The sequence below is a fragment of the Phoxinus phoxinus genome (assembly GCF_949152265.1).
Source record: "Phoxinus phoxinus genome assembly, chromosome: 24".
NCBI classification, from domain to species: Eukaryota; Metazoa; Chordata; class Actinopteri; order Cypriniformes; family Leuciscidae; genus Phoxinus; species Phoxinus phoxinus.
In genome coordinates this window covers 13,640,688-13,665,125 of record NC_136899.1, presented here as the reverse complement: position 1 = coordinate 13,665,125, position 24,438 = coordinate 13,640,688, and the positions used below count along the sequence as shown (strand labels likewise).

The window sequence follows — 24,438 nt, the reverse complement described above, 5'->3', positions numbered from 1 at the left end:
CAGCTGGAAGCAGGAAAGAGGGTTTAAGAGGACTCTCACCTGTCCTGATGAGAGGGAGCGCGTGCTCCACGGCCGCCACGGCGAATCTAGCCAGGCTCCACTGCTGCAGCTGCAGCTCCAGCGAGTCCTCCGCTTCCATCTCCGGGGGGAGCTCCGGGTGGGGCTGCGGGAGCGGGGACTGCTGGGATGGCCTGGGGGGAGCCCCTCTCTGACTGCTGCTACCGCTGTACCACACATATCAAAAAGAATCCTTAATTGCGAACGACGAGAATGGTTGTGAGCAATATAAAAAATAAAATAAAAAGCTTAAGGCAGTGACGAATACTTTCGCTATGTTTAGTTCTCATTTTTTCCAACATAAACCTAAATTTAGTAATTAAAAAGCCATATTGCACACATCATTCTAATATGCTGATTTCCTGCTCAAGAAACATTTATTATAATTATCAATGATGAAAACAGTGCTGCTTAATATTTTTGTGGGGAAAAACTGAAAAAAATTAATAAATATTTTTTTGTAACAATGTCAAAGTTGTTACTGTCACTTTTGATCAATTTAATGCATCCTTGCAGAAAAAAAGTATGAATTATAAAAAAATCGTACAGACCCCAAACAGTTGAACATTAAGGTACACTATGCAGGATTAAAAAATAAATAAAAGTATAGACTGCAGTGATACTGTACTTTCATATTTTCTTCTTAAATTCCTGTGCTCTGGACATGGGCCGCAACCTTCGGCCAGTGGGTGCAAGAAGGCAACTAAGGCTATCCCATCTGGTCCGAGCCAACAGAAGGTATACTGTGGCACAAGTCAAAAAATGTTTAATGATGGTCATGGGAGGAATGTGTCACAACACACCGTGCATCACACTGTGTATGTGGCTGCATACCCGTAGACCAATCAAGAGTGCCTGATGACTACTTTCCACCATTAAAAGCACCTACATTGTGCACCCAGGCGTTGGAACTGAACCTTGGAGCAGTGGAGGGTCGCCTGGTCAGATGAGTCCCGTTTTCTTTTACATCACGTGGACAGCGGTGTACTTCTGCGTTGTTAACCAGTGAAAGTGATGGCATCAGGACGGCAATTCGGTAGAGGGAGCGTGAAGCACTTGTCAATGTTCTGTTGAGAAACCCTGGGTATGCCATTCATGTGGACGTAAATTTGACTCCATGATGCTTCAAGTGCATCATTCTGCGCACGGGATGCGCATAAATGCTTTGCCGCCCTATATTGCCAAGTTTGACTCTTGTGTTTACAAACAGTACCTGAAAATCCTGCATAGTGCACCTTTCATGTCTTGTGTAAAAAAAAAAAAAGGATTTAGTTTAGCATGACTATTTCTGACTGTTTTTGATTTCTCTATGTGAATTAAAATAAATATATAAAAGTATGATAATAAATAAATAAAATTATGTTCAAGGAGCAATTTACACAATTAAATATTTTATAGCTTTTACTAACTTGAAATTTCCCTGACTTTTCAAGGCCTGAAAACACAATTTCCAGGTGTTCCATGACCATGGGAGAGAGCTTTGTGTTATGGATGATTTAGGAAGATCTGTTAGACTGTAATGTTCATAATCCTATTTACCAATTTTATTTTAAAGGTAGAGAATTAAGCTTAGTAAGCACCTAGAAGAGGCAGCATCTCCATCCTGGCCATCCCCGCGTGCCCTCTGAACGGGTCGGCCCACCACAGAGGGTCTGGGGGAACTTTCCTCTGGAGAAGAAACCCCAGACCGTTGGGTACCCCTCACCTCATGAGGGTAGGAGATAGAGGAGTTCTGAGAAACAGGGTCTAATTGGGTAAAATAATAGGACAGATATTGATTCAACATTTAGAAAAGTATCCAAGTTTAAAATCACATTTAGAAGAACTGCTGAACCACATCTGTTCAAAAGTTTGGGATTAGTCAGATTTTTAAAAAAAAGAAATGTATACTTTTATTCAGCAAGAGTACATTAAATTAACTAAAATATCAGTAAAGACATTTATAATGTTACAAAAGGTTTGTATTTCAAATAAATTATGTTCTTTTAACTTTCCATTCATGAAAAAAATCTCGAAAAAATAATCATCACGATTTCCACAACAATATTAAGCAGCACAGCTGTTTTCAATAATAAAAATAAATGTTTCTTAAGCACCAAATCAGCATATTAGAATGATTTCTGAAGGGACACTGAAGACTGGAGTAATGATGCTGAAAATTCTGCTTTGCCATTAGGAATAAATTACATTCCAAACTATATTAAAATAGAAAACAGATAGAATTTTAAATTGTAAAATATATCACAGTGTTACTGTTTTTACTGTATAAGAGCATGAGACTTCTTTCAAAAACATACTAAAAAAAAATCTTACCGACCCCAAAATTTGTGGTATTGTATAACTGATTTTAATCATGTAAAGAATTGCATCAGATCACCTCATAAGAGTGAACCTCTACATTAGGACAAGTTAACATATTCATAAAAGATGGTGTTGGGTACCTTGCTTGGCTGAGCAAAAGCTTGGATCTCTGTAGAAACGTAGGCGACTCCTCAAGTTCCTACAAAGCTGTTCCAGACAGGCCAATGCCTGCAACGTCAGGTAACTGACATCACCATCAACATTCAGGCCGAGAAGTGACAGCAGACTCTAGAGGGGAAAACAGCAATATATGAAAACAGAAGTTGATGTTGTCTTGTAAACCTACCAGAACATGTGTAGAACTGTTATAACATTACAACAAAACAACTGATCCAAATGGTGCAAGTGTTTTAAGAGCAGTGATTTGACATTCAATTAGGCACTAAATAAAAGGCCACCACCTGATACTGACTTTTAAGTTGTGTAATTTGTACCAATTTAAAATTCACTACCCCTCCAGTGGTACAGAAGCAATGCCGATGAATCAGGGTGATTCGATAAACCTAATTGAACTGATCACTGAGTCAAAATCAGTGGCACTTTCAATTTTTAAACAATTAGACAAAAGATCAAGAGCATTACACAAGAACCATAGAGAATGCTTGCAAAACAAATCAAAGCTTTATTCTAGCACATCCGAATGATGAATAATTTTCATTGAGGGCATTGAGACTACATGCGTATCTCAAAATTATCTCAAACGCATCCATGCCAACTCATTTCTGACAGAATTACAGCAATGCTTGTCGCTTGGTTTTAAACGCTAATACTAAAATGGCTAGTGTCATCTTGCCAGCTAATCATCACGGTACAGTCCTAGACATAAGACATGATTTTCCGCTGTCATTCCAATACTTTCAGGACTTGAACCTATTGTACGACCAATCAGATTCCGTGGCATTCAATTATAGAACGGAATGGGGATTACGGAGCCCACAATATCGCTTTCATCACTGTCACTCAACTTATGAAGCTCCCATCAGGGGTTAAAACAACTGACGGATTGAAGACAGAAATGAAATTTAAATCTTACTTGAACTGTGCTTGGCCTTTGCAGGAATATTTCAGCTGGGAAGTCTTGCATGATGACGTCACGAAGCAGTTCACATGTGGTTCTTACCAAGTTGTGGTTGCCGCTTCTAAGGGAACTAAAGATTGAGCAAACAACAAGTCATTTTGACAATAAGACATACATTAGATGGTAACAGTGGTAAAATTACACAAAGCAGAGGGTACCAATACCTTTCATTTGATGACAAGATATGTCGATCTGTTGTGTTCAAAGACAGCCATGGAAAAACAGAGAACTTCAAGCATCTAACAGAAGTGTTGACTGCGGGGTAAAGAAATTAAATATATAAAGATCTTGAATATGTGTAAAGACTTCAAACAAGGCCAAATTTCAACAAAAAGGATGTTCCAGGGCCCGTTTGAAAGAGTTTTGGGCTAAGTGACGGAACTGTTACTTGGCCAATCAGACTGTCAGGTATGGTGCAGGTTTGGTAAAAACCTGTACGACTTACTTTCTTCACAAAAGAAAATATTTTGAAGAACATTTAGGTCCAAACAACATTGGACCCCATTGACCTTCATTGTATGGACGAATAGAGCTTTTTGCTAATTCAATGAACAAAACAATGGAATGACATGGGGGTAAGTAAACGATGACAATTTAAATTGTTGGGTGAAATAATATGTTTGCAGATCATGCACATGCGTTTTTATGTTTGGTTCTTAAATAAAGACAAAATCTTAAAATACACAAATATGTCAGGTTGTATGGCTAGATGATGATGTGACATTTTTAAAAGCATCAGTTAGAATGCCTGAAAATTAAAAATTAATTCATGTTTTTTTTAAATAAACTAGAATGCTTGATGAAAAAATATACTACCATTCAAACTTCAAAAGGTTGAGCGTCCCGTCAATATGATTTTTTTTAAAGAAATTGGTAGTTTTCTTCTTCAGCGAGGATGCGTTAACTTGATGAAAAAAAATGACAGTAACGCCTTTTAAATTGATACCAAAAAAAAGTATTTAAAATAAATGCTGTTCTTGTGAACATTCTACTCAAAGAATCTTGAAAAAAGATTATCACAGTTTCCACAAAATTAAGCAGCACAAATGTTTTAACAATTCTTGAGCAGCAATTCAGCATATTAAAATGATTTCTGAAGGATCATCAATCTGAAGACTGGAGTACTAATGGCCGCTAAACATTCAACCTTTCCAACAAAAACTACATTTTAAAACATATTCAAAAAGAAAAATGCTTTTAAATTGTAAAAAAATTAATAAAAAAAAAATCACAATATTAACTTTTGACAGTATTTTAAACGCAGCCTTGGTGAGCATTAGATACTTCCAAAAGCATTAAAAAAATGTAAACACTAGTGTATATAAAAGTAGGAAATAAATTATATAAATATATTATAATATATATCTTTTTGACAGACATGAAGATAAATTGCTATAACATTATTTTACAAATCTGTACTACTGTTCCAACCTTGCCAGAAGAAAGAAATGACTTGTTGTCAAGTCCTGACAGTTCATACCGGTGTTGATATTAGATTATTTAGCATACATTCTACAGTGAAGATTTAATGAGTTTAAGTTCTCCCTGAAAGTTAGTTAAACAAAAAGTAATTTGATGTTGATGTCACCTACATGATACTCTGGGGGTGGGAGCATCTGTCTGCTTGGGTTTACTGCACTGGAAATATCCCCTAGCCGACGAGTCCTCTTCTGAGAACACAAAAAGCAGCTGTAGTTGAAAAGCAAATCAGAAACCAGCACTTTCAAGCTCTTCTCTGCTTTGAATCAGACAGTCTACTCATGTTCATTCCGAAGCTGCTTTCAGACAGCTATTCAAAGGGACCATGTGACAACCTTGACATTGGTTATAATGACATCGATATCTACAGTAATCTGCAGAACAGATGGATATAAAATCAATGTAATGTTTTTATACCTGTCTGCAGCGCGGGAACAGAGTGTGGCTCGTAGGAGGTGGTGGGTGGACAACCAGGCAAGGCCTCTGAGAGGTGGAAGAGCTGATCGAAGATGCCGTCTACGGTTGTTCGGAGGCGAAGATCCACATTAGGCGAGAGCTGTGTTAAAAATTCGACAGCCCCTACCTCTCGTAGCATTTGGGCTCCAGTTGGGTGCTTTGACATGACAGGGAAACCAAAATTAGATACTACTCAAAACATGCCATCGAGTAGAATAATCTGCCTGGTTCTTTGTGTGGATACTGACATCCCCTTGAACTTTATTTCCTCCCGAGCAGATTGGTAATGAATAGTGTCACTGCAATGGGCCCATTAAAACATCACTTCCTGTCATTTCACAAAACGCAGCATGACAATATAAAGACACTTGAGTCATTTCACATACATTCTGAACATTATCTACCTTGGACAGCATGCTGATCAAGTCTAGAACTTCCTCCTGCATTGGAACTTCTGGAAAATTAAACCATTCCAAAAGGAAAACAAACAGCATCTTTTCCTGGACCAGATCAGGAACAGCGACGAGATCATGATCCAGTTTACTTCTGATATTTTTAAGAGCCCGAACTCTGATTTCCACTAAGGAGTGTCCTTGTGGAGAAAAAACAATAATGTATAGGCTAAATAATACTGTATCATGTAATGAAGCGAATTAAGCATCAATGTAGCAATATCTCAGTTGACATGCATTTTCATAATGCCACAACACACATATTGCAGATAAAACACAGATCAACTATTCAAGATACAAAAAAAAGCGCAGTTAGATTTAATTTTCATAAACTAAATAACAAAAAGAAGTTTGACAGATTATTCGCGAGCTCATAACAAAGCTAAGTTATCAAAATGCACGCGCAACATCACATTAGCCTTTATATGACTTCAACAAAGTAAATCATGACGTTTTTGCGAGATACAACAACAATATTAACACGATGGATAATTATGCACACGTTTATCCCAAATATCTGATCAAAACATATAGCTTCACTTGTTTAGCTTATCAAGCTACTTCAAAATCAGCTGTTTGTTGTTTAACTTCTGAAAGTCGTCTGTCTGTTGTACTAAGCGTCTTACCGATCTTCTTTATGAGTGGTGATAACTCCATAGTTTATCTCACAGGTGGAAAACAAAAAAGACAACATTTACTGTGATCAACGGCGTTTTCGGTTAACTTAAACGTCACATCCTCGTCATCATCACTGGCAGCAGCGCGGGTCTGTTTTCAACTAGCGCGCCACTGTCAGGCACTTCCGGTTTATGTCAGTGAGATGCTGTGCTAAACCATTAGACTGTAAAAAAAAAAAAAAAGTATGCTCAAACCTCACAACTGCTTGAAACAAAGATATATTTTGCAAAATTAGCAAATCAATAATTGTGTTTTTTATATAATTTATCTAAATGTTCCCTTATGAAAAGTATTACAAAGCTCTGTAAAATTTGCCATAACCTAACAGTAGGCAATACCATTGTTATACTGTTTTACTTTTTCTGCTGTTGCAAAATATAGATTACTAAATAATCTTCATGCAGTCTCTCATGTTGGTTTAGCCACGACGAGGAGCCTATTTTAGAGGACTAGAATTTGTATTTAATTGATTTCTTGGGTGGCATTTGTACTGTGACTCTTTTCACCAGCTAGAAATGTCACTGTTTATTATAACACTGATACCTTTATCAACTACACTGTTTACACACAAAAAAAATAATCTTATTTAATACAGTGAGATGAGTACAGTGATCTGTTTTTTTTTCTTTTTTTTGCACGATCAGTGTAGGCTACTAAACATTTCTGAGGCATCATTGCACATTCCCCCCAACTTTCTTCCTAGCAAATCCACATTTTACCAAACATCAAAAATAGTGGATTATATAAAGTGTGCAAATACACTAAATGTGTAGGCTATCTGATTTTGCAGGTCATATTTATTTGGTGAGTCTGTGACTAACATTTTCACACTCTGGTTGGTGACATATGATAACACAGTGGGGTCCTATAAAAGTGATAATTAAAACACATTTTTAATAGATAGCTCTGCAGACACCTTTTTACTTAAAATGGTCTTATAATATAAGCGGTAGGTGACAGATGACAAAGTGTGTTTCATCTGATTTTTAAAAGCTGCAAATTTAGTAAAACTGACCAAGATGTCCAGCACAATTATTGTACAGGCTTGTTTTGTTTTTTTTTTTTTTTTTTTTTTTTTTACAAATAATTGTCATGCAGTTACATAGCCTAACAGGCAGCGCATAATTTATCTTAATCGAAGTAGATTTAAAACATATGCTAGCCTATAGCCTACGTCAAAAGGACATGCTCAAGGAGGGCAAGACATATCGTTTTTACCAGAACTAAAACAGAAAATTAAAAACGTAATATGTGTTGGGGTTAAAACAAGTCATACAAAGGCTGTTGTTAAACAATCTAATTTTAACCTTTACATGTCGACTTTAAAAAAGAAAAATACAAAATGAAAGTTTAAACTTTTGGGCCCTTTACTGTAGGCCTATCTTTTATTTTAATCTATTTATATAAATCACTTATTTGTTATGCCATGTTTGTTATTATGTTCTCCTTGAAAACATTTCCAGTGTCATCCTTTATAATAAACTGAAACTGACGTTCTGTGAATCTGTGTTTCTTTATTAATAATCTTGAATCAATAGCACAGAAACCGTTCAACACTTTCTACACACTGATGAGCCTACAATCCACAAAAGATTGATTATAAAACAATTTCAGTTGATTTCATAGACAGGTCTTCAGGATAGCACAGGATGAGTTTTCTCTCCTCTTCCATCTGTCTTTATATCAGAACTAAAGGCCTGTATGTGGCAGATGAAATATGGTTTAAACACCTAAATGTTCACCATGTGCTCACTGTGATAGACCCTGCTGGTAATCAGTCTGGATCTGAGATCAGTCATTCAAAGCATTCCAGCCTGAGGAAACAGACTGCATCTTCAGATGAATGTGTCCTGGGTTCTGTATGATTCATCAACTCCTCTGGTACACCGAAGCTTCACTGTCCAAATCACTCTATTTGTCTAAAATACCACAGTGCTGGTCTCCTCCCTGAGCAGTCTGACCAGTTGATATGACTCTCAGCACAGCCCTGACCTGGAGACCTTTGGACTGATTTCCCTGTTTTATTTTCCGCATGGCTGTCTCTTTCGGATATGCGGACCTGTGATTACGGAGAGGATCGCTCTGCGTCTTCTCCCACTGTGAGATAAAGTGCTTGGCTGATGAACCAAATCTATCGCCCTGGCTTGCACCCGTGCTCCTGCCCGGGCTCATCATGAATATTCCGCACTAAGAGTCCAATATGGAACATAACTCAAACACATTTGATATCGCAAAGACCAGAAAACTTTGATTTTCTTATTTGGTTATTTTGAAACACTTTAGGCTGTCTAAATGAGAGTGAGCAGGAAAAATCTGGAAAAAATAGAATTTTGCTTTGTTAGTCAAAAAACAAAAAACCCTTGGGGGAGGGGGAGGGGAGGGGGAGGGGGAGGGGAGGGTGAGGAGGGTGAGGGTGAGGGTGTAAATGTAACAAATGTAAATTTACATAGACCTCAGTATAGATAGATAGATACTACGGACAGTCAGACAGACAAAACGACAGACAGATAGACATAGATCAATGGTCAAATACAAAGAGTTCAGTTGTTACAATCTACGTTACAAACGACATTTCAGATCCTATATGCAACGAGATCGGTCCGCTGGCCAATGCGGTGTTATGCTACATTCACGCCATGTCTTAATTCTGTGAATAAAGCTCTGTATGCTTTCGAATCGTTTTCGCAGTACTTTGATGTCATAAATGTCTGCACAGCACCGCAAGTCAAACACACCTTTAATCTGCAGTGGTCAGGTGGTACGGCGGCCACGTGGTCGTAGCTATCAGAAAATTACGAGTTTGCATGTTCTAATTTCAAGTTCTACATGCACGTGAAGGCTTTTTAAAGTTCAGAATTGTTCCTGTAATTACAACATGACGTGAACGCACATTTATGTCATCCCATCGCGCAGTCAAATTACTTTTTTGATGGTATTTCCATCCAGCATTTTTTTATCCGATATCCCAAAATGCACATAAAAATATTGTGTATGGAACATAGATTATGATACATGAATACAGTCTTTCCGACATGATGAACGCACCATAAATAATTTCAATTAAAGGCTATTTTATTGATCCTAAATAATATCCAGCATAAAATGAATGTAAAAACACAAACATGTCTAGTTTGATGTCGATGAAGTGGGTCAATAAAGCTGGACAAAAAGGCTGAAGTAAAAACAGAAAGTGCATGTCAAAGTTACATAACAGACATGCCTCCAGCACATCATATTTTAACATTTCACAACCAGGCCATCATTATTATAAGCACGCTTATTCAAAGAGTTCATTCCCGACACAATCCTCAGACTTCTTCAAAGCACATTAACACCCAAACGACCCAAAAAGGATAGACTCAGTTTAAAGACAACGAGCAAAACATGTTTTACAAGCTAAAGTAGGTTAAATATGGATGGTGATTTATGTTGTTTTTGAGCACATGGTAATTGCATTCAGCTCGAGTCGTATAGCTGACTCATTACATTCTGTGCGGCTCCAGCTGTTTCAGGTGCAATTAATGCAAACTCTCTCAGACCCTTTAAGGACTCTCCATGTGGAGCGAGCAGAGGTTTTGAAGGACTAGCTCGCGGATCGCCTTTCCCGCATGCTAATGCATCCGGAGCATGCACTTGTTGACTTGAAAGGAAAGAAAGAAGGCATACGCTAAAGAGGTAAACATGATCAATCCAATAAATGACCCCGGACCGGAGAGCAAGAGCCAAGTAATCTCAGACAACAAAAACCCAAGTGGTCCCACTGGTACCATCACTGTCTGACATGTCTGTAATACACGTCTTCCGCTCCACTGCAAGTGTTGAAGATATTAGGGTGGGCACCGAGGGACCTCTGACAACCACCCCCCTAGCGAAAACAGTCAAGCTGAAGGACTAAATCAATGTGAGAGATGCTGCAGACATATTGAGCAAATCATTTCTGGCTCATGCAGCTTTCATACAAAATAGGGGGAAATCATATAAGATATGACAAATGATAATCTCCTGCTTTGAAAAACATAGAAAGCATGCAATGTGCATACAAAAAAAGTCTGTTTTTATATAAAGATCCGGATTCACTTTATAAGCATGACTGTGCTCTTTTAACGAAAACAGGTTCTCTCCTCCTCTCTGGATATAATGTGGTTCAGCTTGATAAGCCTTAATAGGGGCATGTAATTAGACTCTTTGCTGAGGCTGTCTCTGCACAAAGAGCTCCAGCAGGTTCACCAAGGCATTTTATTAACTTGACAGGTTAACTTAAAGGGAGGGGGAAACAGCATCTCAGAGTGTGAGGCTCAAATTAGCCCAACAGCAGTAAACACAATTACCCACTTTAAAACAATACTGACACTAATTAGGCCACCGATGAATTACTTGAAGTTCATGCTTTGTCTCTAATAACAGTGCAGCATTTCGAAAAAGAGATCGCTATCTGACAAAATATTCATAAATATAGGCTAAATAAATTATACAAATAATGATATAAAAAAATGGTCAAACACTTAGAAACATCATCTGATTGTGTATGTTTTTAAATCCCACCCCCAGAACATAACACAACATACTGTGGGAAAAAAAACAAGTAAATAGATTTAGTGAATAATTCAATTCACATTTTTTCTAATAAAAAAAAAAAACATAAAAAATTTACTTATTATAGCATTACAATTTGAGTGAAACGTTAGCATGAATTCCCAAAAATTAATTCCCTAAAATATAACAGTGTTAATGGTTAACACCATTTACTGTATTATGTGATTAGATCTTAATTTGAATAAGATTCTGTGATTATTCTTCTGTGAACTCTGTTGTAGACTTGTTATCCACCAAATTTGCAGATGTGTAAAACGAACAAACAATCAAATCCTGACACTCTTTATAGCATATTTTACATAATACACAAATACACCGTTTATAATAATACACAGTTTAATAAATACTTGAATATAGGTAATAAATAATCTGCTGCATAGCCTATTCAAAGTGTCAAACTTAGTCAATTATAATATTATGTGATGGCTTGATGCACAACAAATGTAAATTTAGGACTATTTAAGTTGGCTATTTCACATTAAATAAATAGACAGGTAGATAGATAGATAGATAGATAGATAGATAGATAGATAGATAGATAGATAGATAGATAGATAGATAGATAGATAGATAGATAGATAGATAGATAGATAGATAGATAGATAGATAGATAGATAGATATGGACAGACAGTCAGACAGACAGACAAAACGACAGACAGATAGACATCAATGGTTGTTTGTGCTAGAACTCTCAAACTTTGATACACTATAGCCACATTTGTCAACTACAAAATAAAACTCACTTGGACTAGTACTACAACCACAGATTATGTGAGTTAATGTCAAATACAAAGAGTTCAGTTGTTACAATCTACGTACCTCACTACAGGTGTGAGTTGTAACACTAGCTGTGGATAGATGCAAGAATGAGAGGTATGTCAATTCTGAAAATTTGCACACAAAAAAGGATGCACTCAAATGAGGCGGATGTTTTTTATCTGATAAGACGACATGCATAAACCAAGATGAAAGCACATTTACCACATAAATCCCCACATGTGCAACAAAAAAACTCATGTGACTTTGCTTTAAAAGAGTGTGATTGATAACTGCACTCATTGGAATCATTATAGGTTGGTTGTAGCATTTTAATGAACTGTTACAACTATCCCCACCCCAAACAGCCATAACATATAGCTAACTGTTATACATAGCATGTGGGTTTGAAGTTAGCATGAATGCAAAGCATCAAATTAAACTATAGAATTATATTACGTAAGTCAAATAATTGCATCTATAATACAATTGCAAGGCAAAAAAATAATCTTGGTAGTAAATATTTACTGTCCTTTTTTTGGATCATAAAATGTACAACGTTGCTCACAGTCGCATGCCACTTCTCCAGTGAGCTCAAAAAGGTGATGCGAGTGTGTGATATTATTAATGAAATCACCATAGTTATTTTCTGACTTGTTACACTGACAGTGTAGTGTAAGTTAACTGACCCCGAGTTACAGCATAACCCTGGCACTCTCCCCTGCATATGCATTATTTCACATAATATAATATCACAATTAAGATATAATACAATAAGCACTTGAATAGTAATAAATAATCTGCTGCATATTCAAAGTGTCGTTGTAAAAGTCATGGTTTGTTGCATAACAGATGTGATTTACGTGTTTATGTTGGTTATTTCACAATCAACAAATAAATCAATCTGAGTCCAGACCACTGATATATAAATGTATATAGATAAGTTGACCAGCAGACCCTCCTCCCTCTTGTTATCCTTTCAGAGTCTTTTCCCATAATGCAACAGTCAACAAAGGAAGAGGGAGAGGAACAGGTTGCAGCCAAAGTGGCTAGCTAGCACAAAAAAAGAGGAAGAAAGAAATGGAGCTGTCTTGAAAAATTAAAGGAATGTTTCTCTCGTCAAACTGGCAAATACAGACGAGGAGAAAACAGCCTCGGCTCCTTGCGTGCATGAGACGATGACAGACCACGAGTAGTGGGTTTTAATGTAGTAAAGCAGCTCTTGTTCGAGTGAGAGAGCTGTTGCTGGATTAGCTTAGCAGCTAGCAGTCTATTATTAGCACGATAATGCTAAATGCAACCCTCGTCGTCAGATCTACGGACATGTTCGACCCAGATCCATCTTTCTGAAACGAGAGCGGTGGGTTAAACTCTGTTTAAAGTGGTAAGTGGACGTAATTTGTTGAATGTACGTGCATATTTACACTCTCTATTTGTGTCCGACACGATGAATGTCCCGTAGCCTGCTAACGTTAGCTAATTCAGCTCACTCCAGGCCTGTTTATTTTGCGAGACAAAGTTACAAAGATTTATCTGATTGTCCAAACGTATTTTATTTTTTTATTTTATAATTGATGAAACTTCAGCCTTTTAGTTTTTGGTTCTATGTTGCTCTATAAGTTATTGAGTTAGATGCTGTTGTAACATATTTAGGCTAAGTGTGTTGATAAAGGCCTGTGTCAGTTCTGCTGTAAACTGCTGATTTTGATGAACATATGAACATATGTCTGTATGTCTGGTTTTAAATGTTAGGAAGAATGTGTAAACTGATTTGTTGGTTTTATATAAACAAATAATTTGTTACTGCCTGTCTAACCCTCATGTTGATTTGACCATAATACAATTTAAGTAGGCTAAAACATGAAACATCTGACAGTATAACATTTCCCCAGGTTTAAGCCTAGTCCTAGACAAAAATGCATGTTTGAGCTGTCTTATTCTGAAAGCAACTTGCACTTACATCTTAAAATAATATGTCAGAGCCATTGTTTTGTCTCTAGATGCACATCAGTTATGTTTTTTTATAAAGCATGTTTATACAAGCTTAAAGCTACTTAAATGTCCTAATTCAACTAAAGCCTAATCTTGGTTTAATCTAAGCCCTGTCGGTGAAACCAAGCCTAAATATAATAGCTTATACTATGGTCTGCCTGAAAACTCAATTCTGACTGGCTGGAAGGTGTGCATTAAGACCGTAGTTCCAGTCAGTTTAATCATTGCTCTATATTATGGGCTTTCATTTTGGGCTGTCACTAACAACTATTTTATTTTTATTTTAGCAAACAATAGCCTTTAAAATGACTTAAAATACATAACAATGAGGCAATCATTTTAGGTTTAAATAAAGTATTAAAAGCAAGTAATCATATGGTTTTATAGAATAACACTGTTAAAATACATAATACATAATGTACATAAGTTGATTGTTTATATTATGACAAATGCCTGCAGAGGGCACCACCGGCCTGGTGTTTTTGTTGTTCCACTTTACAGCAGATCAAATCCTTGTTTAAAGTCCACGTGAACCGGAAGTTGCAGCCGACTTTACTTCAGTGTTGTGACGTATTATCAAGTGAAACGGAACATTTTATAGAGGGAGGGGTTTTATTTTAGCACACCTCCTCTCCATCCCTCACTCATAGCAGACTGACGGTTGGAGGAGAGTGGTTAAGGATATTCAACCCAAGCCGTCAAACTGACGTCAATAGAGACGGAACGCCATTCCAGAGCAGAAGCAACTTTTCAGATTTTGATTAAAGATTACCGTTACAAACTATTTTTTTCTGTGTATTAACTTGCACGGGTTAATTGTTTACCCCAAGACTAGTAATGTGCGATAAAGTTAATACTGTCAATTTTGATTTCATGACAACTTTAATATTGGCCAAATGACATTTAATTCAAATGTTAACTTAATCTGTAATATTTGCCTCTTCTTTATGATAGAAATGCTAAATCCACAAGAATATGTGGACATCAAAACAAAACTCAGAGCGAGGTTTTAAACTTTTATTTTGAAATTATAAACCATTTGCATATTTAGACGCATATTGATGTATTCTCCTGTGTTGGCGTAGGTTTATAAATAATTTAAATTACAAATCTGATGAAATGGCGTTCCCAGATGAACATTATAAGCCAACCAAACTCTCAGCATATGGAGAGATGGAGTTTGAGTTCAACACATTGTAAATGATAACAGTTCATGTGGAGCAGCATTTACTGCGAACTGAACGACTCTGAGACGCCCGTTATCTACGCGCATGTAAATAATTAAAGCACATTAAACACGCAGGGCATATATTTATTTAATTGAATCGCTGGCTTTGTGAATTCACAATAGCACTATGTTATAGTATGGTTTTAAATGGTTTCAATACATCGTGCTGCTTTAGACAACAATCCAAAAATGCGGTTCATGGATTCTCGTCCTCGGAATGGAAATGATTAAATTTCAATATAAATGTGTATTTTCTGAATGTCAAACTCAAGGGTATATTAAATGGTTATAAAGTTTACCTTTGTATTATTATACAGAACTCTTAAATAATGACGAAAAGTAATGAAGACTTAAAATGGGTGCTCATGTCATGTATCTGTATCATGTATCGGCCAAACAGGAAAAACATGCCATTTATGGGTCAACCACTTTGAGTACTCTGCACTCTTAGTGGTTAGTTCACTTTTTCATGATGTTTTTTATCTCACCTTTTGCAGATGACAAAGGCTTGGCGTTCACATGATTGACGTTCTCAAGTCACATGGCCGGACTAGGTTAGCCTTCATCGGTCAGCAGATAAGACCATCCCATGCCCTCACCTGGGGTGTACAAGGATGAAGAAGATCAGTCTGAAGACGATCAGAAAGTCACTGAACATAAAGGGCAAAGAAGATGGGGATTTCGTCATGCTCCAGCAGCCATCTTTAGCAGCTGAGTTTGCCAAGGATGACTCTCTCTTTGGAGGCTGTTACACCAAAGGGCTGGTAGGTTGTGATCTTAATGGGGAGGATGAGAAGGGTCATAAGAACCGATCCAAGAGCGAGAGTCTTATGGGCACTCTAAAGAGGAGACTGTCTACCAAACAGAAAGCAAAAGTTAAAGGAGGTTCCTCTGCGGTAGGCTCTGGAGATGATGATGACACGTTCTCTTCCTCGTCAGTCCCGATAAGCTTTAATGAAGTCAAAGCCCAGCGTCCCTTAAGATCCTCGTCCCTCCGAAGCCATCATTACAGCCCTTCTCCGTGGCCTTTCCGACCTGTCAGCTCGGAGGAGGCTTGCATCAAGATGGAGGTGAAGGTCAAAGCTATGGTCCACTCCCCCAACCCCAGTCCCTCCCTCAATGGCATGAGAAAGGAGTTCCATGACATCCAAATAGAAGGTCTGTTCCAGGATCAGAGCCAGTCTCTGAAGGACATGGAGACTCAGAGTGGTAGCTTGCATTTGAACATTGAGGATCACGTGCCTATTGGACTCACACCTCAGGACTACATCCAATACACAATGCCTTTAGATGAGGGAATGTACCCAAATTCGTCCCAGTCCTTCTGCTTAGATGGCCCCTCGCCAATGGAAGTGGTCGATCAGGTCGAATCCGACTCTGTGCACGTGGACCAGTGCCCGGATGACCACAATCTCGTGCTGCCAGACATTCTCATGGAGCAGGCGGTGAACGGACACCTTCCTGGTACTCCGTCAATGGTCCTTTCCAATTCCAGAGCAGACACACCTTTATTTTCTCCCTCACTGTCACCTCTTTCCACCAACGATATTCCAAGAACCCTCTCTGGGTTCAGTGGTGCAGACTCTCATGTTGTAGAGAGAATGAGGCATCACCTGAACTTTGACCCCAATTCCGCTCCTGGTGTTAGCAGGGTGTACGATTCTTTCCAAACCAGCGGACCCATGGTTGTCACAAGCCTTACGGAGGAACTTAAAAAACTGGCCAAACAGGGTTGGTACTGGGGACCTATAACTCGATGGGAGGCAGAGGAGAAGCTCATCAACCTTCCAGATGGCTCTTTTTTGGTGAGGGACAGTTCAGACGATCGCTATCTCCTCAGTTTGAGCTTTCGGTCACAGGGAAAGACGCTTCACACCAGGATCGAACACTCGAATGGCAGATTTAGCTTTTATGAGCAGCCTGACGTAGAAGGTCACACTTCTATCGTAGATCTCATCGAGCACTCTATAAAAGACTCCGAAAATGGCGCTTTCTGTTACTCCAGATCCCGTCTGCCGGGGTCCGCCACGTACCCCGTTCGGTTGACCAATCCTGTCTCGCGGTTCATGCAAGTCCGTTCGCTGCAATATCTTTGTCGCTTCGTCATTCGACAGTACACACGGATAGATCTGATTCAGAAACTGCCTTTACCAAACAAAATGAAAGATTATTTGCAGGAGAAGCACTACTGAACGAACTGTTGTGGGATATGGTGGTAAATTGCACTTTTTGTTGAGTGACGCATTCTTAAAACAGTTTACATGTATGGAGGTCAAGTGATCAGTCGCATAAGTTGATTATCCGATCTTCCCTCAGAAATGAATAGTGCATTTGTTGTTGCTCAGATTCAGTGTTTTACGTTTCGCAAGGCTTTTTCCGAGTGATGTCCAACAACCAGTCAGGATTTTTGATGCGATGCCTAATACACATATTCATATTGACTGCAGTAATGCTAATACGAATACTAGCTAGGATTTTGCTGGCAAAAATTTGCTGAACAATGGTAAATGCGATTGCACCTTTAAAAGGAACTTGGTCCTTTCTAGAAATAAGATGTCAGCCACGTTTTTGTCAGGGTTTGGTAGTTTTTCTTCTACAAATCGGTACTTTTAATGAAATTTGTGAATATGCTGGATGACAGAATTTTAGTGGAATACAGTTATCGTCAAATATCAGCAGACAACTTTTGTAAGAGAATAAGTATTTATTTAGCATTAATATTCTACATTTATTGGAGGTTTACAGTAAATCATTTATTCGTCCATTAGACTTTTGTAGATCTGTGCAACAACAAATTCCGTCAGTCAGGTATGAGAAGGCCAGAAAGAAAGGACTGTGAATCACATCTAAAACAAATGTTATAGAAGAATACATATAGAATGCCACAAATCTGTGATGTTATACATAAAGGGAGCGGGTAAGAACAAAAGAGGTTTAGTTTTTTTATTTATATTGTATAGCGTGGTTCACACAGTATTCTGTTCTGTCTAAATCATTTTTGGTTCATTTACATTAAGTAAAGATTTGTAATTGTTCACAAACCTCTTCTTTTTTTTTTAACAACATTTCAAGTATTTCATATTCTAGTGCTGGAATGATTGCCATCAGTCGCTGTTGTAGAAGCTCTGGCTGAGAGAAGAAAATAATGCCAAGAATTGTTCGCAACAACCTACCAAACCCAAAAGCACAGTTTTTATAGAAACATTTCACCTTAAATGGCTTGTTTATACTTGAACCATAACCAAACATTCAATTAATCTGCAAATATCCCAAATGAGTTATGCATTCATAAGTTCTTGAGTGATTTATGGGAGATTTTTCCCCCTCGCAGAACCGACAGCAGGCTTTCCTCACCCTCTGCCCTCCATAATAGCAGCATGTCAGCCTGTCAATATTCCATAAACACTGCTTCAAGCCAAAAATGTTGCATTCAGATATTTGAGAATTCATCTGTTGTGCATTGTTTTCCCCACACCACCTATCCTCTTTCTTGTCACCTGAAAGGGAATTGTGTTGCTCATCTATCCTTTAAAGAGGGCTTTAATAGGGCTTCAAATAGGAGAAATCGTCAGTCATCGGTAGCTCATATTTTGTGAGAGTTAGTGGTTTATGTGCATTATTTAAATGCTGGGATAAATTTGACATGAAATGGTTTTGCATGTGCACTGTCCTCATACAAGTCGACACCGGTTGGCTTTGGACTAGATTGGGATAATCAGCAAACGGGAGCTTATAAATGTCTCTTTAGCTGGCATATTGAATGTGTGTGAATCAGCCAGATCTTTCTATTTGCGGTTTTCACACCACACATGGTCCAAGGCTTTTAAGGGCCTTCTTTTTTTTTTTTTAAAGTGCCAAGTGGCGTTCACAGAAACTGGTGAACAATGCCGCGGAAAGTATTCGTGAGACACCTTGGGGAGACTTTGAAGGTTAGCTGTCAAATAAACGGTTTGCCATCTTTAATATTTATTAGTGAAAACAACCCATAGAGTTCATTCCTTCAGCGAATAATGTTTTATGTGATGCGTATGAGGGAACAGTTTGAGGCGGGAATCGCTCCTTTACACAACTGAAAGGAGCTTATTTTAAATGCTGTATTTGAATGGGCAAAAGCTGCCATTTTCCCATTAAATGAAGGGTTTTTGTTGGATGTCAGTTGTTGGATGTCAGAAGAATCACCTAAATTGTGTGTTTGAGAGTGAGAGAGTGGACAAGTAAGCAACAAAAAGAGGAATGTCTTAGGCAAGGCACAAGATTTTCAATCCGTTGAAAATGCATTTACCAGAATGTGGAAGTCGACTAATGCAAAAAATAAATGTGAACTTGAGTGTTTGACTGCAATGTACATTGAATTTCTTTTGTTTTTCCCAGATGTGTGGCATAATTAGATAAACACTGAAAATGTTCAGTGTGTGTGAGCATGTTTCAAAAAAGGAAAAAAAAGTTGACGGGAGTCCATCATGTTCAATTATAATTTTCATGACCTTGTTTGTATGTCGTTAGATGTCTCTTGTTCGGATTGCTGAAGTATTTTGAACCGATGACAGTTGAGCACTTAACAAGCTTCACTGAAATATCTATTTTTCTGATATCCATGTTATGTTGTCCTTGTGCTGCGAATGAAGGTGAATGTTTACATGATGTATTTAGTACAAATTAGTTTCTTTGTTTATATCTCTTTCTTAAACATCTTGGTACAATTTTACAAATGTATTTCTTTAATGTGTCATACACATTTGTGCTGCTTTACGATTATGATTGCCTTTTTAATTACAAAATGGGGGAGATAGAATGTCACCTATAGATATAGGCCTATGTATTCACATGACTTTGGTATAGTCTTGAGAAAGTCAGATGCAAAAATTGTAGTCAACGTTTTTAATCAGTGATGATAATGCTCTGAATTCAGTCCTTTTTGTTGAGAAGGGTCTGCTCACTACAGTTTACATGGTCAGTTTTCCAAAGTCAGTTCTTGTTTGTTGTTAATTTGAATTAATGAAAGTACCAATTGTGTTTTCTTGCACATTTGGATACAATTAAAACATTTTTGTATCTGCTGGTATAAATTATGAATAAAAAACTTATTCAAATCTGTATTCTGTACTGTATTTCATTTACACAACAACATTGTAACTAAAAATGGAAATGGTTTTCCTTTGTGTTTTTTTTAATTAATTTTCACATAGTTGACAATGTTCTCAAAGCGATCTCGTTCACACAGATCCACGAATGACTAAAAATGCTTGTTACACATGTTAGGCCAATAGTTGGCGATGTCACTTTGTAAAGAAACACTATGTATACATGATGTCAACGTTTTCACAATCACAAATTTGCGTTTCGACAGTAACTGTTGGTGTCGTTTTCAAAATCTTGCACTTTGAAACGCGTTTGCAAATGTTTGCGACAAAAACGCTGTTATGTAAATGAATGGCCAAAACGTATACGTTTGTATCTGCTGGTAAAATTATACATTTAAAACACTATTCAAAGCTTTGTTTTGTACTGTATTCCATTTAGGCTCCGTTTTCACGACGACAATGTACGGATAACAAATGTTTCGCATGAGCAAAAATGACAGAAGAATTCAGTATTTTGCATAACAGGCCAGTGGTTAGCAATGTCAATTTGTAAAGAAACACTACACAGACTGAACACGTAATAAGTAGCCTATATGCATCACCGTTTTCACTAAGTAGCTTTTTTGTAGTTTACATGGAGACTATATAACGCTATTGTTTTCAAAAACTTGAAATGAACATCCAAAACGCATTAAAAGTTTCCCGTTTTTAGTTGGTGTTGTGTAAATGCCCCTTTACACACACACACACACACACATATAGCCTATCTCATTTATTTTGGTTTGTTTCTCAGAAAAAAAGATTATCGTTGACAAATGATTTTGGAATCTGCTAACTTTTGTTAGGCGGACAATAGTCGGGTGTGTATTTGTACAGTTTGGGCTCCTAATCAGAAAAATATAGAATGTACTTAGTTCTTCAATGTGGACTCTTAAGGTACAGGCACATATTTATTCTTTTTCTGGGTGCAAGATGTTTTATTCATGGTAAGGTGGTGATAACTTGTCACACTAGGATGCCACCCTCATGAAATAGCACGTCCTTTTAAATGTGCCAAACCGAGTGAGTCAAACTTTCTGTGTGAAAATAAGAGTAGGTTTGTTTTGATATTCAGTACATATTCTGCTCCAGGATACAGTCGGTACTATGGATCTGTCATACTGTGTTTTCAAAGCCTCCGTCTGTTAACCTCCCATTGTTTAGGTAAGAACTTCAACACTGTTTAATATGCGTTTCACATACTGTTGGGTCAATTTTTGTCCTGAGTACAAAAACTGATTTAACTCAAAAATATTCATGACTTGGAGTTCATTAGCTGTACTGTTGAGAAGCCCAAATTAAATTTGAATCGCTCTATATTTGCTGGTGTTACGTCAGTTTCAATTAGAGGAAAGAATCGCTGTTCGGTTTGTTTTTTACTGGGAGTGTTTCTTTATCCCGTAAGTCATCAATCAAATGTCTTATTTTGTAGATTTATGAGTTAGCCTTGCCATCTGGTCCTCTGCATGAAGTTCCATTTGTCAGCGGATGATGAAGACAACTCAAATTACCCAGTGAACACAGCTATGGCTTTAAAATGACATGGCAGAAGGAACTTTGGTCTGCAGCATAATGATGAGACCCAAAGTGCCTGCTGGCACCAGATGTTTTTATTTGTGGGGTACTAAAGGTTCACTTCTGAGAACAGCCTGTGATCCCATGCCAAAGGTCTAATCACCACTGAAGCTATGGGTAACCTGCACTCATAACTTATTTACTGAGCATAATTAATTAATCAATTAATGCCATTTTATGTGTTTTGTTGTTTTTGACAATGGCTTGGTTCTGGGGTTCTGCCAGTTTGTTTGTTCAATGTTTAATTTCGTCTCATGTCAGTTTTTGTTGTAGGCCTATTTGATGCTTTTAAATGGATATGTGCGGAGCCTCTAAAGGGGCATGGTAATGGGAGGAAAAATATATATTTCAAAGCTTTTGGCTTCTTTCCGGTCCCCCAAGAAACTTTGCGTTTGCTCGCAAACCTTCAGTGTTCTTTGCAATTGAACGCACATTTTCTCTGTGTTTTTCGGGGCAACGCAAACATTTTGCGAGCGAATGCAAAAGCATTGACATATTTTTTCTTTCCATCTCATCCCATGTCCCTTTAGGCTCTGTAGATATGGGGTGTATTACAAGTACTTTACAATTATTTTTGGAGAGTTCTTTGTTGTGGCCAATTACTGATATTAAATTATATTAAAATTCTATAGGCTACTATTTTCGATAAATTCAAAATAAAACAAAAATAAATAAATTATGTCAAAGTCCCCATGTGGTGAAAATCATATGTTGTTTATATGTCTATGTGGTGTTTTAATATGCTTTAAGACAAACCATGTGCAAATTCATAAGTAAACACCATTGTTGATTTTCTCATTAAAACTGCAATGAATCAAAGACTCTCAAAAACGGGGTTTGAAATCGCAGGTGTTTCTGACGTCACAAAACTACCTTGTAACCAATCACGTCAACAAGTGGATCTCTGAGCTGGCGTGAGTGGAGCCGGGGCTAATTTGCATATTAATAGAACCACGTTTACTAATTTACTGAATTAGGCAAGGTGTAGTTACATTCAAGGTATTTTAAGGCATGAATAAAAAAAAAAATTCTCAATGATTTTTTTTTTCAAATGTAACATTTTGGTGATCAAAGATGAGTTTTAAGGTATACAATTATTGACTACAGGGGGACTTTAAATACCACAATTGAATTTAGGAAAAATTATGTTGAGATTTGGTCATTACAAAAGTGTGAGTTGGTGTATTAGTGAAATTCAATGTGATATATTAATGCCAATAAGCATTAGAGGGTAAGTCAACCTAAAAAAAAATTGCATGATCAATTAAATACAATCCTCAAGCCACAATCCTAGGATGTTGTTATGTGTTTGCTAAGTGAGTTGTTTTTAAACATGTTGCTAATATACGGTTGCTAGGATGTTCTGGGTGGTTGCCAGGTGATTGATTGCTTATCAAAAAAGTATCTGGATATGGCTCGCTTCTTGTTTCAACTGCTTTTGGACATGCAATGAAAGTCAATGGGGTTCAAAACAACATTGGACCTCTGTTACGGATCTGTCGGCTCCTCCTCTGTAATTATGTCTCCCCTACAGGTGAGCGGAGCACAGGTGTGGCATATCGCGTGTGATTTGCCTCCAGCATCTTGGGCTTTAAAAAGTTCTCCAGACCGGATTGAGGGGTCGCCGATTTCTCCTTCTCTCCCGCACCGTTTTGCTGATTTTGTTTCCTTTTGGCATTACTCTTCATATACCCTGATTGCATACGTTTTTATTTCTCCTGACTAACACATATACTGACTTTATTTACTTTACGTTGTTCATTCTTTATCTTTAATAAACATATTTTCTTTAAATCAAACTAATCCGCGTGGTCTCCCCTCTCTGTTGCACGGCCCGGCACAGGCCAGGTGTAACAACCTCACAGACATTATATAAATATTCTCTTTTGTGTTCCACAGAAGAAAGAAAGGCATGAGGGTTTTGAACATCACGAGTGAACAATGAAAGAATTAAATTTTTTGGCAGGACTATCGTTTTTTATTATTGAGAAACTAAAGTCATTCAAGCTGGAATCCCGCCAGATAGACTGCTAGAATATGGCCTTTATTGCACAAACAGTCACATCTGGTACCTGAAGGACAACAGGTGACAGAGAATAAAGAGAGAGAGGAGGCTCCAGCAGTGTTGTGGTGACAATATTCTCTCCCCCCAGTGATCCGCAGATCCTCATGTGGCAAGAGAACAGGTGGCGCCCATCAGGAAGTGCTTGGGGAGAACTCTCTGTAGCCGTACTTCAAGGAAGAGCACCCCACTATTGGTCCTTTAAAATCCTAGCCATACTGTTAGAAGAGAAAGATAAAATCCTAACAGGTGTTCCTTTGTCAAGTTAGTCTCTGATAGAGTCTCAGGAGCAGGTATCTTTGGCATATGTTCCCTTTGCACCAATCCAAAGAGTTGGTGTCTCACCACACCACTGATGGAAGCCAAGACGCCATTTTATTGCGTTTTCACTCGCAAATATGAAATTCCATATCGCACCAACAAAATAAGTTGGCACTACCCATCGTGTGAATATTATGGTAATAATAATATAAAATGAATGTGAACAATTTAGTAGTAGTGACAAATTAATTATGTCTTGGGATCGTTCACTTGAATTCTGTTATCATTT

General features: G+C 37.6%; 2 protein-coding genes across 6 annotated transcripts in view; one reads left to right on the top strand and one right to left on the bottom strand.

The window, feature by feature from the left end:
- The window catches only part of rttn (rotatin), a 55,188-nt gene extending 48,542 nt beyond the window's left edge, over positions 1 to 6,646 (bottom strand). For 3 of the 5 annotated variants that reach the window (XM_079601865.1, XM_079601864.1, XM_079601866.1), the window contains exons 1-9: positions 6,510 to 6,646; positions 5,836 to 6,023; positions 5,393 to 5,588; positions 5,089 to 5,166; positions 3,661 to 3,751; positions 3,452 to 3,566; positions 2,499 to 2,646; positions 1,638 to 1,803; positions 40 to 224 (exon numbers count right to left, since the gene is read on the bottom strand). In XM_079601865.1, coding sequence (XP_079457991.1) covers positions 40 to 224; positions 1,638 to 1,803; positions 2,499 to 2,646; positions 3,452 to 3,566; positions 3,661 to 3,751; positions 5,089 to 5,166; positions 5,393 to 5,588; positions 5,836 to 6,023; positions 6,510 to 6,540 — 1,198 coding nt within the window. In that variant the 5' untranslated portion in view covers positions 6,541 to 6,646. Of the gene's footprint in view, positions 1 to 39; positions 225 to 1,637; positions 1,804 to 2,498; positions 2,647 to 3,451; positions 3,567 to 3,660; positions 3,752 to 5,088; positions 5,167 to 5,392; positions 5,589 to 5,679; positions 5,744 to 5,835; positions 6,024 to 6,509 lie in introns of those variants that run through there. The other 2 variants (XM_079601867.1, XM_079601868.1) reach the window with 2 other exon arrangements.
- A 6,264-nt stretch (positions 6,647 to 12,910) lies between these two features.
- On the top strand, positions 12,911 to 20,225 carry socs6a (suppressor of cytokine signaling 6a). The gene is made up of 2 exons (XM_079601332.1): positions 12,911 to 13,295; positions 15,629 to 20,225. Exon 2 carries the CDS (start codon positions 15,746 to 15,748, stop codon positions 17,321 to 17,323), a length of 1,578 nt encoding a protein of 525 aa, XP_079457458.1. The 5' UTR covers positions 12,911 to 13,295; positions 15,629 to 15,745; the 3' UTR covers positions 17,324 to 20,225.
- The last annotated feature ends 4,213 nt before the right edge of the window (positions 20,226 to 24,438 follow it).

Excerpts from the sequence above, each read along its gene's own strand:
- socs6a (XM_079601332.1), top strand. The coding sequence starts at position 15,746 with ATGAAGAAGATCAGTCTGAAGACGATCAGAAAGTCACTGAACATAAAG.